Source organism: Salvelinus namaycush, chromosome 2, assembly GCF_016432855.1.
Source record: "Salvelinus namaycush isolate Seneca chromosome 2, SaNama_1.0, whole genome shotgun sequence".
In the NCBI taxonomy this organism is placed as follows: domain Eukaryota; kingdom Metazoa; phylum Chordata; class Actinopteri; order Salmoniformes; family Salmonidae; genus Salvelinus; species Salvelinus namaycush.
In genome coordinates, this window is record NC_052308.1 from 64,144,172 (window position 1) to 64,157,288 (window position 13,117).

At 44.0% G+C, this 13,117-nt stretch overlaps 1 protein-coding gene across 1 annotated transcript in view; it reads left to right on the top strand.

The window, feature by feature from the left end:
• The window catches only part of LOC120027396 (alpha-1,6-mannosylglycoprotein 6-beta-N-acetylglucosaminyltransferase B-like), a 144,680-nt gene that overhangs the window by 49,567 nt on the left and 81,996 nt on the right, over positions 1-13,117 (top strand). The window contains 5 exon segments of the mRNA XM_038972317.1: positions 2,413-2,443; positions 3,800-3,898; positions 6,926-7,002; positions 10,572-10,699; positions 12,066-12,279. Of these exon segments, the coding sequence (XP_038828245.1) occupies positions 2,413-2,443; positions 3,800-3,898; positions 6,926-7,002; positions 10,572-10,699; positions 12,066-12,279 (549 nt within the window).

Genomic DNA, 13,117 nt, shown 5'->3' on the forward strand with positions numbered 1-13,117 from the left:
CGCACTGGAGACCTGGTGCGTAGAGCTGGCACAGATGGTGCCGGAACGATGACACACTCCGCACGGTGAGTGCGGGGAGCTAGCACAGGATGTACTGGGCTGTGGAGGCGCACTGGAGACCTGGTGCGTAGAACCGGCACAAATTGTACAGGAACAATGACACACTTCGCACGGCGAGTGCGGGGAGCTAGCACAGGACGTACTGGGCTGTATGCGCACTGGAGACCTGGTTCATAGAACCGGCACAACTTGTACCGGAACGGTGACACACACTTCAGGGCGAGTGCGTGGAGGAGACACAGGACGTACCGGACTGGGGCGGCGCACTGGACGGCAGATGCGTAAAACTGGTGCAGATGACACCGGACTGGTGTCACGCTCCTCAGCAAGCCCGCTCTGAAGCACTCTCATCGCCACCACCTCTCTCCGTAATCTTTCGTCGAGTACCTCCTTCGACTCCCTGACGGTCTCTGGCTCATTCCTCGGCTCCGCCGACCACCCGGTGTGACCACCCGGTGTGCCCCCCCCCCCCCCCCCAAAATGCAAATTAATTACAAAAAAATCATACAATGTGATTTTCTGGATTTTTGTTTTAGATTCCGTCCCTCACTGTTGAAGTGTACCTATGATACAAATTACAGACCTCTACATGCTTTGTAAGTAGGAAAACCTGCAAAATCGGCAGTGTATCAAATACTTCTCCCCACTGTATATATCGTCATGTTTATTTTTTAATGGCCAAATGAATCAGTCAGTTAATCAATAATGCATTTCCATCTACTGTATGGTCAATGCATCTTTAATTACTGGAGGTAGTGTGAGTACAGTTACTCTGCTTTGTAATATCCCTGTTGAGTTGTCATGGTGACCTAAAGAGCTGAGCTGTCATTGGACCAGATCCCCTGAGTGGCCCCCAGGGAGAGTTAGGCCCCAGGCAAGGTGTCCCTATGGCCCCTAAGGCTTAGAACTCTGTGACTTGGTGATGTGCCCTCTAAAACATATGACCTACACCACCCTATGTATCTGTCACTATGGGACTGTGCTAACAGACACGAGTAAGAAAGGGAGAGAAAAGAGAGCGATATGGGAGAGGGGAAGGGAGAGAAAGAGACTGAAAGAGAAGAAACTGACCGATAAGGAGATTGAGAGGAGGGTAGTGGAGTGGGCAGAGAGAGGAAAGGGGGAAAGAGAGAGAGAGAGAGCGAGAGAGAGAGAGGAGGGTAAAATAATAAAGAAGAGCAATACTGTTGTGAGGCAAAAGATGGCGGGAGAGAGAAATAACCAGAGAGAGTTCTCCTGTATTACGTTACATCGCGCAATCAAGAAATATCCCATCGTCTTCGGCCCATACCTTATGAGGGAAACCAAAATTGTTACAGAGACACATTAAACGATAATTATGATGAGAGATTACAGGCGTATACATATTTGATGTACTGGGATGGCACGCTCTTCAGAATAACATATTTCTCTGGATTGAACGGAGGCAGACGCCTCCTTTACTATTAAACAGACAAGCTAGAGAAGAGAGGGAGAAAAAGAGAGAGCAACATGGAGTAGGGTGAGGAAATAGGTTTTGGTGATTCAATCATTCAATTCCGTTTCCCCTGTTTGGGTTCGTTTGGTTTGTTTATTGTGTGTTCCCGGAAAAGGAATAACTTGACGGAGCGAACTCAGAGGGAGGGAGAGAGAAAAAGAGAGAGAGGGGGAGAGAGAGAGAAAGAGAGAGAGAGGGGAATCCGACAGGTAATGATAGTGAGAGAAAAGAGAGGGAGAGGGAGAGGCAGATTAGAAGTAGAGATGAGTGATGTAATAGGAATCACAGTCCACTGGAGCAGAGAGAGACGTGGCTTGTTCCTTCCGCGGCAGTCGCCGACTGTAAATGTGTGCGCGTTCCTCTGCGTACAGTATGTGTGAGCGTGCATGTCTGTGTGTGTTCCTCTCTGTGTCCTTTGTGCACCGCCATTAATCCTCGTGTGCTCCGTCAAAGAGCTGTGCTCCGTGCTTTGGTCCTGTGCGCAGCCTAGCAGCCTTTAACCACCTCAGGTGAACCATCTAACCCCTTCAATGAGACTGTCCAACAACTCTCCTCCCTCCACAACCACTCTCCAAGACAAAGTGATTCCAAATCATCTGTCTTACTGTTGGACAACAATCTAACTGGGCTTCTGGCTTTAATTATTAGAGACACCTCAGGAAATCCATTTATTCTAGTCCAAGACAAAGACAGCTGTCCGTCCAGTAAGGTGGGCCACAAAGCTCCAGCAATTGTCTTTTGCCCATAGATAACGAATCATGGCTGGTCTATGCCCTCTATTTCTTTCTGGATAAGGAATATTCCACCTGACTGAATTGGTCTACTAAGCCCCTGCAGATGTAGGATCTTAATTTGATCCCTCTTTTGTCGCTGAGAATTTTCCTGCAAAGCAAATGCAAACGTGTTGTGTATTTGAGTTTTAAAATTTCCGCTTTAAAATTTCAGACTTGAGATGCACTAACAAAAAATAGTTGGGGGAGGGGGTGCTAAGCTGACATATGGAATTGTTTTTAAGATGGTCATACTATGGATCATTTAGCTGTTAGATTTTTCATTTTAGGACCCCTTTAGGTAGAAAAAAAATGATGTTTTGATTGGTTTAACACTTTTTTGGTTACTACATGATTCCGTGTGTGTTATTTCAGAGTTATGATGTCTTCGCTATTATTCTACAATGTAGAAAATAGTAAAAATAAAGAAATACCCTGGAATGAGTAGGTGTGTCCAAACTTTTGACTGGTACTGGTTTGACCGGTGTAGGCCGTCATTGCAAATAAGAATTAGTTCTTAACTGACTTTCCTAGTTAAATAAAGGTGAAATCAAATAAAATAAAACATTAAATATATGATGTCACCACGTTAAAACATCAATACGTACAGTATGTATATTAAAAAACTATCAAGGATAAACACAATAAAGTCAAAAACATATTAGCACTATTATTCGCTAAATTAGGTCTCTGCTTTTTGTATCCTTTACAGCTGTCTAGAGCTTGTACTTTAAGCCAGCCACAGCCTGAGAACACTAGTCTAGAATGAGTTTAATTTCCTCCCCTGAGACCGTTTCTCTTTCTGTAGCTAACTCCCCATCACTGTGGACAGACAGTTAGTCAATTAGGCAGCTCAGCAATCTATCCTCTACCTCATTTACAGAGAGCACACACGCTCCCTGATCCTCTCTCTGATCATTATCTGTTAGTGGGGGTTAATGCTGCCTGCTGACTGGGCAAAACAGTTAGTGGGTATTGAGCACCTCTGTAAACTAAAACTCCTTCCCAAACCGCCCCTCCCTTCTCCCTTTACTGTCTCATCTGAACTGGGGACTGGTGTTAAATATGCAAGGGAGCCGTCTTATCCTGCAGAGGAAATTGTATTGGCTGTTACAGCAGGCGGTATGGGGCTTTTTCTATTTCACGCTCCAACCAAGTGCCTCACAATTAGCCCCTTCGGCAGCCTGTTAACACTGTCTTACATCTGTAGGAAAGAGAAAGAGGGAGGGAGAGAGAGAGAGAGCGCTCGAGAGAGCAACAGAGAGAACGAGAAAGAGAAAGAGATGTATAAGTACAAGCTCTTTATTCTGCTCAACTTTTATCGCCGTTGTTAAGTCATCCAGTCAGATGGTACGGTAAGAAGTTTGAGGTGACACTGATGTTGTTCTCTCTCTGTCTCTACACAGTATGGGATGAAAGAGCAGCCCAAAGTCTGTTTCTCACTTTGTATGATTGTGTCTTTTTGGTCTGTGTGTGTGCAGGTTCCAGCCAGCAGGCCTGGTAGAGAGGATCCAGGCTATAGCTCAGAACGTGTCCAACATGGCGGTCAGAGTGGAACAGATCCTCCAGAACAGCATGGCCGCCGGCAGAGGTACAATATCATAACACTAATATTACAGGCCGTGTTATTGCTGTGCAATACATACGGAACTGCCCATGTCTTATTCACATCATTGGGGCCTAAACTTTACTTTCTATGAACAATGTCCTTTCCAGCGCGGTTCCAACAACTATGGTGGCAACTATGGTGGACGGCTAACTAGGCCAGCTCAGTGCATCTTGGCTTGGCTCTGGTCGGGTTGGCTTCTTTACCACTCTATGAAAACACTAAACGCTGTAATCCTTCGGCGGGTAATCAGAACCTCAATTCCAAACTTTCGAACGGCAGTTACACGTCAGACTTTTACACCTCAGATCTAAAATACAGCAGCCGTTCAAAGTGCAACAGAACAAGGGATTTGCGTATGAAATGAATTGATGTGTGGGAAATAAAAGTAAGATCTAGTCTCATAAAACAGATCAACAGTACAACCAGGCGTAGAGTCTTTCTTTATTCCCGTCTCCATGTTATTGCTTTCCCTCCACCGCTGTTGACTTCTTCTGCCCATCTCCTCCTTTTTTAATCAAATCAGAAATAATTCCGCTACTGGCACAAATGATGCCGATTGCGCTGGAGACGTACACACAGGAAGACACACACGCGGGCGTTTATCAAGGGAACTCAGTCGACAGTCCTTAATCAACTCTTCTTCCCTCCTTCTCCCTCTCCTCAACCAACAGCAAAATCGTTATCAGAGGTAATTAGTTTTATCTCCCTTTGCTTTCACGGTGAAGACGTGAGGGCAGAACCACAACCGCTTTTATTAATCACAGATTAATACAAACCACACTCGGTGGACTTTGTTGTGCGTTTCGACTCGAGCGCATCGGTGATTCATCTCGTGGCTGAGAGAGACACGCATGAAGATGTGCTCGGAAGTTGGAATTCGCGCCTCCCTCCCAGCCACCGCTTTTTTACGCCTCAAGTTTTTAATCTAATTTGTCCGCCGCACATTTAATGGTGGCAATTGCGATGGTTATTATTGTTGTAATCAAATAGAACTGTTCTGCCTGCGGCTATGGAACTCTGACCTGTTCACCGGACGTGCTACCTGTCCCAGACCTGCTGTTTTCAACTCTAGAGACCGCAGGAGCGGTAGAGATACTCTTAATGATCGGCTATGAAAAGCCAACTGACATTTACTCCTGAGGTGCTGACTTGCTGCACCCTCGACAACTGCTGTGATTATTATTATTTGACCATGCTGGTCATTTATGAACATTTGAACATCTTGGCCATGTTCTGTTATAATCTCCACCCGGCACAGCCAGAAGAGGACTGGCCACCCCTCATAGCCTGGTTCCTCTCTAGGTTTCTTCCTAGGTTTTGGCCTTTCTAGGGAGTTTTTCCTAGCCACCGTGCTTCTACACCTGCATTGCTTGCTGTTTGGGGTTTTAGGCTGGGTTTCTGTACAGCACTTTGAGATATCAGCTGATGTAAGAAGGGCTATACAAATAAATTTGATTTGATTTGATTTAGAAGGCGCTGAAATGTGTCGCTGGGAAATATGTGGCGTGTTTGAGAGGAGAGAAGCTTGAGGGATGGAGTGACTGAGATAGAGAGAGACAAAGCCTTCATTAGACATATGGAAGCAGTCAGAGAATGTTTTGGTCCAGAGGAGTGTATATATATAGAGAGAGAGGGATAGACAAAGAGGTAGGGGAGATAGAGAGAGTGGAAGTGAGCGGGAGGGAGAGGAAGCAGGAGATCCAAGACCGAAACCTCATCAATCTAACTTCCCGTCTTCTCCCATCCATACTGCTGGAACTTCGAGTTTCAACTCCAGTCTCTCTTCCTGGCTGTAGGCCCCCAGCTGCAGGGAGGCAGTTAGCCAACTCAATGGACCAATTAATGCAGTGAGTGCAGCGTGAGTGAGCGGATACACATTGTACCGTTAGCCCGGGAGGGGTGGCAGCAGTGACGAGGGGTTGTATTTCTCTACCCCACGGTGAACAGTGTGCACCAAAGCAGGCCTGATGTTGCATGGGAACTGATGGTACATATGGTTTGCTGAAAATGTTGTTAAATGTCTGTTTTAAGGATGTCTATTGTCTTCACAGAATAAGTATTCTGTTGCTATTCAAGGTGATGTAGGCATAGATATGAGGCTCAAAGAGTCTGTATGAATATGATGTGTGTTCTATATCTCCACAGTGTAACTATGATGTGTGTGTTCTGTATCTCCACAGTGTAACTATGATGTGTGTGTTCTATATCTCCACAGTGTAACTATGATGTGTGTGTTCTATATCTCCACAGTGTGTAACTATGATGTGTGTGTTCTATATCTCCACAGTGTGTAACTATGATGTGTGTGTTCTATATCTCCACAGTGTAACTATGATGTGTGTGTTCTATATCTCCACAGTGTGTAACTATGATGTGTGTGTTCTATATCTCCACAGTGTGTAACTATGATGTGTGTGTTCTATATCTCCACAGTGTAACTATGATGTGTGTGTTCTGTATCTCCACAGTGTGTAACTATGATGTGTGTGTTCTATATCTCCACAGTGTAACTATGATGTGTGTGTTCTATATCTCCACAGTGTAACTATGATGTGTGTGTTCTATATCTCCACAGTGTAACTATGATGTGTGTGTTCTGTATCTCCACAGTGTGTAACTATGATGTGTGTGTTCTATATCTCCACAGTGTGTAACTATGATGTGTGTGTTCTATATCTCCACAGTGTAACTATGATGTGTGTGTTCTATATCTCCACAGTGTGTAACTATGATGTGTGTGTTCTATATCTCCACAGTGTGTAACTATGATGTGTGTGTTCTATATCTCCACAGTGTAACTATGATGTGTGTGTTCTATATCTCCACAGTGTGTAACTATGATGTGTGTGTTCTATATCTCCACAGTGTGTAACTATGATGTGTGTGTTCTATATCTCCACAGTGTAACTATGATGTGTGTGTTCTATATCTCCACAGTGTGTAACTATGATGTGTGTGTTCTATATCTCCACAGTGTGTAACTATGATGTGTGTGTCTCTTCTCTTCAGCAGTGAGAGACGGCTCATCGGGCCAATGTGAGGTACCCAGAGACCCCCGCTACCCCGACTGCCCTGGAAAGGTCGATGTGAGTTTCTCTCCGTCTATCTAGCTAGGGTATAAGAGATTCTCCTGATATCTTATTACCAATGTTCCCTCTAAGCTCCCGAGGACTGCAGTGCAGAATAAATATAAGCCCGCGCAGAGAAGCACGAGATTGAACTTTACTCAACTTTATAGAGGTTTCCCCCTTTGTTTACACTTTCAACGTTTCCCTTTGCCTTGGGAATTGTGATTGAATCAATGCAACATACCGAAACAAAACAAAGAGATTTTGTTGTAGGTAGAATGCATCGGAGTAGGATTCTATTGCATTGATATGCATGAGTCAATCAATCAAATGTATTTATAAAGCCCTTTTTACATCAGCGGATGTCACAAAATGCAGATGTAGAAGCACGGTGGCTTGTAAAAACTCCCTAGAAAGGCAGGAACCTAGGAAGAAACCTAGAGAGGAACCAGGCTCTGAGGGGTGGCCAGTCCTTTTCTGGTGGTGCCGGGTGGAGATTATAACAGTACATGGCCAAGATGTTCAAACGTTCATAAATGACGAGCAGGGTCAAATAATAATAATCATAGTGGTTGTAGAGGGTGCAACAGGTCAGCACCTCAGGAGTACATGTCAGTTGGCTTTTCATAGCCGATCATTCAGTTAGAGACAGCAGGTGCGGTAAAGAACTCAGCACGTACTCTACACAGACTTGTGAGGCATAACCAATCAGAGCTGGAATAGGCCTATATGCAAATAGTCCTTTGCCATATATGGATCTGTGCCAATCACTTTAAACTGGACTATGTTTACAACATGAGCGGTCCTGAGTAGATGTGCTTGTTTTGAAATTAAAGAGAGAGCTGCATGTAGCCATGTGTGCACATTTGTTCATATCCTTTGCTAGTTAGTGAGTTATTAGCCCAGTTATCGATCATTTGTAGTCAGCAATGGGGGAGTGATTGCTTCCTGTAAGAGCACAAAACGTGTACAATTCTAGCCATCTTTGAAAAGCAAGTCAGGTAAACAGTCTTTTTTTGTCTTAAAGGGTCAGTTTTGTATTTTGAGACAGGCTTGAATATGCTAAGTAGCCAATAGGCAGAGGTTAGCATACTTTGTCTGATTCTCTGTAATAATGGTGCATTTTATAGTTTTTTCCAACTGCTTACACACGTTTTCAAAACTGTCTCCTTTTTTCAAAACTCTACACACAATTCCCAAAACTGCACACACAAAATGCAAAATGCCTCACATCTCCCTCAAAATGTAACACTGCATTCAAAATGCCATAAACACATGTCAGAATGAAGCAGTTGCATCAAATGACAAACACTGCTTTCATAATAGTACATTTTTGGATATACCATGTAAACACTGTTGTTCTAAATCTAAAGCTCTTTGGTCTTTCATAGGCTTATATCTACATTTCAATACAATGTTCTACAGTGAAAGTAATCTGCTGAGAGGGGTAACAAGTACACTGTAAACACCAATGCAATGTAGAAACAGAAAATATTTATTAGGCCAAACATTACTGTTGTATACAGTAGCATACAACAAAACCATAAACATATGTAAACCAAAAGTATATTCTTTAGAATACAGTAAAGAACCTCTATGTCCCCACATGCGTCCTCCATTGCCTGGAGAAGCGGCATGCGGGCATAGGGTTGGCGATCATACACTTTCCAGTGCCAGGCTGAGAAGAATTCCTCTATGGGATTTAGAAAAGGTGAATATGGGGGTAGGTACAAAACTACAAATTGTGGATGGGTGGCAAACCAGTTTTGGACCAGAACATCCCGGTGAAAACTAACATTGTCCTATAAAACCACAAATCTAGCAGACTCCTGATCTGGACCAGGGACAAGCATTGTGTAAATTGCATCCAGAAAAGTGAGCATATGGCCGGTGTTGTACGGACCCAGTGTGGCATTGTGATGGAGGACCCCGTTTTGAGTGATGGCAGCACACATAGTTATATTACCCCCACGCTGTCCAGGGACATTGGTAATTGCCCTCTGTCCTATTACATTTCTTCCGCGGCGTCTGGTTTTGGTGAGGTTGAAGCCAACCTCATCCACATAAATAAATTCATGGCGAATTACATGGGCATCCAGCTCCAATACTCTCTGTAACAGACAAAAGGATATACAGATGAGTAAATATGGTATGTCTGAAGTACTGGAAGTTGTGTTGCATACATACCTCTACAAAGTCATGTCGCATATTCTTGACTCTGTCAGAGTTTCTCTCAAATGGCACCTTGTAAAGTTGTTTCATCGTCACTCGGTGCCGTTGGAGGATGCGTTGTATGGTCGACAGGCTTACAGCATTGATGTTGTTAAATATGGTGTCATTATTCAAGATATGCTCTGTTATCTCTCGAATCCTAATTGCATGCCAAAACCATATTTATAATTGCAGTCTCTTGTACATCTGTAAACAAGCGTCCTCGTCCTCCATGATGTCTTTGCCTTTCCACTCTGTACAGAATTCAAACACAGTATGTGTTCAGCATAGGAACTGTAAACAATGTACAAAAAAATGTAGTACAGCATGATAACCAACCTCATTCATTCAATGGAGTGCAGTAAATGGATGGCTTAGTTACACATGTTTATGCAATACTATGCAGTCACACGTATTTTACAGTACATTACTGTAATGCTAAAATAGTAATTAGATAGTTGCATACCCGTTCTCATTTCTGAAGGTTCGAATTATGTAGCATTTTGATTGGTTGTGTTTGGAAAAGGAAAGCAAGTCACTTCCTGTTAGATTTGTGTGTTTTAGGTAGAGAATTGTGTGTAGTGTTTTGAAAAAAGTGTTTTATGCAATTAACAACTGAGTCAAAGGCTGAGAAATAGCTTATGGTTTTGGATATTTGGTGTGTAGTTTTGCACTTTGAGTGAGAGGTTTCAAAAACCGTGTGACATGAAAAGATTTTGTGTGTAAGCAGTTGGTAAAAACTGTACTAATGCATTTTATTTTGTAAAGCGGTTTCTTGTGTCCAACAACACAACAACATTTTCAGTCACCTCCTTGTCTGAAGGACAAGTGGATAAACAGGTTAATGTCAAGCCCTACATGTTTTTTTCAAAAGTCTCATTGAATGTCGGCCAACATTGAACACCACACAGTGGCAGCTACTGTAGGCTGAATGATAGAACAGCTATTTCCATGTTAAAATGTTATGGGATGCATTTTCTCCATTTGTTTTTGATGGTAGGTCACTCTGGTAGGCCTTCATTATGATCAAATAGCTACAGTAGCCTACTTGACCACTGTTGTAACTGTAAGTTAAAGCGGGTACAGTCTCAGTGTTCACAGTAACCGTGCGCTGGAAGTTGCACAGAACTTTCACAACATTCAAGTTCGCGCTCAGCAGACCTGAAATTAGCTCAGTGAAAAAATCAGTGGGAAAATTACTTATAACCTGCAATTCCATCTGTACATTTGAACTTAAGTACATCTAATCTATGACCAAGGAGTAGAAAACTCCCTTTTGTTTTAATATGACCTGTGGCAATTATTTTATTATTTTTATTTGTGTTTAACAAAGTCAAAGTAACCTGACCATTAAACTTTGACCTGTGTATCACCAGTGGATGCGTGCCCGCTGGACGTCAGACCCGTGCTATGCCTTCTACGGGGTGGACGGCTCCGACTGCTCATTCCTTATCTACCTGAGCGAGGTGGAGTGGTTCTGCCCCCCTCTGGCCTGGAGGAACCACAGCAGCCCCCTCACCGTCCACACACACTCACACCAGACCGCCACCACCAAGAGACAGGTGAGACACACACACACACAGAACCCTTCCTACACACACAGAACCCTTCCTACCATTCATACACACACAGAACCCTTCCTACACACACAGAACCCTTCCTACCATTCATACACACACAGACACTGAACAACCACTGTCAAGAGACTGGTAAGAGGGACACACACACACACACACACACAAAGGAAGACTCATGCACTCACAAAAGCAGATGCCCGTATACACACGAGCCCTGCTAAGAGACGCGTGGCTAAAGCGTACATGTTTAAGCACTCACACACACTAATTCACACTCAAAAGAGCACAGCCAATAGACAAATGAATCTTCATGCTTGCACTGTATAAGCTCGCATGGTAGATATGAAAACACGTTCATATGAGCACATGGCCCGCGGTCTCTGCTAATTGTTTTACTGTGTTCATCTCTCTCCTCCACCTCCTCCCTCAGCTCCCTCTCTCATTGCACGGCTGTATAGCCAACTCCACACGCAGCGCAGATGAACTCTTTACACTCAAACATACAGCTCAGTGCCTGATACTATTTGCAGAACGGTGTTCAAGGCTGAGTCAATATGTGCTATTTCTTCTAAACAATCCCTGCACAGTCTATGTGTGTGTGTGTGTGTGATCTGAGTGTGTGAGTGTGAATGCTGAGTGTGTTTGTATGAATTCTCTGCTGTACTTTAGTATTGAATGGCTTATTAGTGTTTGGCAACATTCCTAATTACTGTAGTGGCTCTGTTAGCCAGATAATCTAGGCGCGTGTGTGTGTGTGTGTGTGTGTGTGTGTGTGTGTGTGTGTGTGTGTGTGTGTGTGTGTGTGTGTGTGTGTGTGTGTGTGTGTGTGTGTGTGTGTGTGTGTGTGTGTGTGTGTGTGTGTGTGTGTGTGTGTGTGTGTGTGTGTGTGTGTGTGTGTGATGGACTGAGAGAGAAAGACGTTTAGACTGCATAGTCATAGCCGTTTAACTAGCACAGGTTCCTCTAGAGACTTAGCTTGTAGTACTATCTCCCCAGAGAACACAGGCTGCACACACTCCTCTGAACTACTGTGTTCCTATTGCAGAGGGAGTGTGGGAGAGGAGCCTGTGTGGGTAGCTATCATGTAATGCCGTATTCAGTATATCTGTAGGCTTGCTCCAGTTGACCTCTCTCCTCATCCTTCCTCCCACACTTTCTCCATCTCTCACCCTCTTCTTGTGTCTTTCTTCACTACTTACACTCTCTCTGCATCTCTGTAAAGTTATAGGCTTTTATTGTTTTGGATTTTAGATAATATACATTTTTTAAAGATAAAAATGGGGGGGGGGAATTGACCTCTGTCTCTCTCTCTCCCTCTCGCTCTCCCTCCCCCTCCCTATAGGCTGCATTCCGTACAGACCTGTCATCTCTGCTAGACCAGGTTGGCACGGGCAAAGAGTCCCTTAGCTTCATGAAGCGCCGCATGAGGAGGCTGGCATCACAGTGGGGCACGGCCGCCCAGCGCCTCCACTCCAAGCTGCGCCAACGCTGGAGGGAACAGAAGAAGGTAGAGATGAGAGAGATTGAGAGAGAGAGAGAGAGAGAGAGAGAGAGAGAGAGAGAGAGAGAGAGAGAGAGAGAGAGAGAGAGAGAGAGAGAGAGAAGAGACAGAGACAGAGACAGAGACAGAGACAGAGACAGAGACAGAGACAGAGACAGAGACAGAGACAGAGACAGAGACAGAGACAGAGACAGAGACAGAGACAGAGACAGAGAGAGAGAGAGAGAGAGAGAGAGAGAGAGAGAGAGAGAGAGAGAGAGAGAGAGAGAGTTTTGAGTTTGAAATAACCTTTATTGGGTCTGGGAACCCACAACACAATAAACACTCAAACAAAACCATGGTTACACATCAGTTAAAAACACAACACCAAATCTTCCTCCACAGTAACTAAACACATCAGCCTCTGAATACCAAATATACTCATAAACAGATCAATGTTGTTAACCATTTTGTAATAGGCAAACTCAACCCTTAGTCTTTCTGCCAACATCCCCTCCAGCATTCCCACCACATCCACAGACCCTTGTCCCCGAATACTGTTCTTTTGGGTCTTCCATATTGCTAATTTTGCTGCCCCTGACACAAAATTAAGCAAAATAACTACACTCCTTCGACTAAACCTGTACTTTAGCCCAAATTTAAACTGTTGGGAAGAGAAAACCTCTCACAGAGCTGAGAACCAGCTACTGATCAGGTCAATCATCCCGACCAACCTGGGACACTGTCAGAACAGATGTGCCAGAGTTTCAGACTCAGCACAGAATGGACACCCTTCCCCAACAGTAGGATCCAGGTGTACCAGATGCATGTTAATGGCTATGGCTCCATGTATTATCCTCCATTG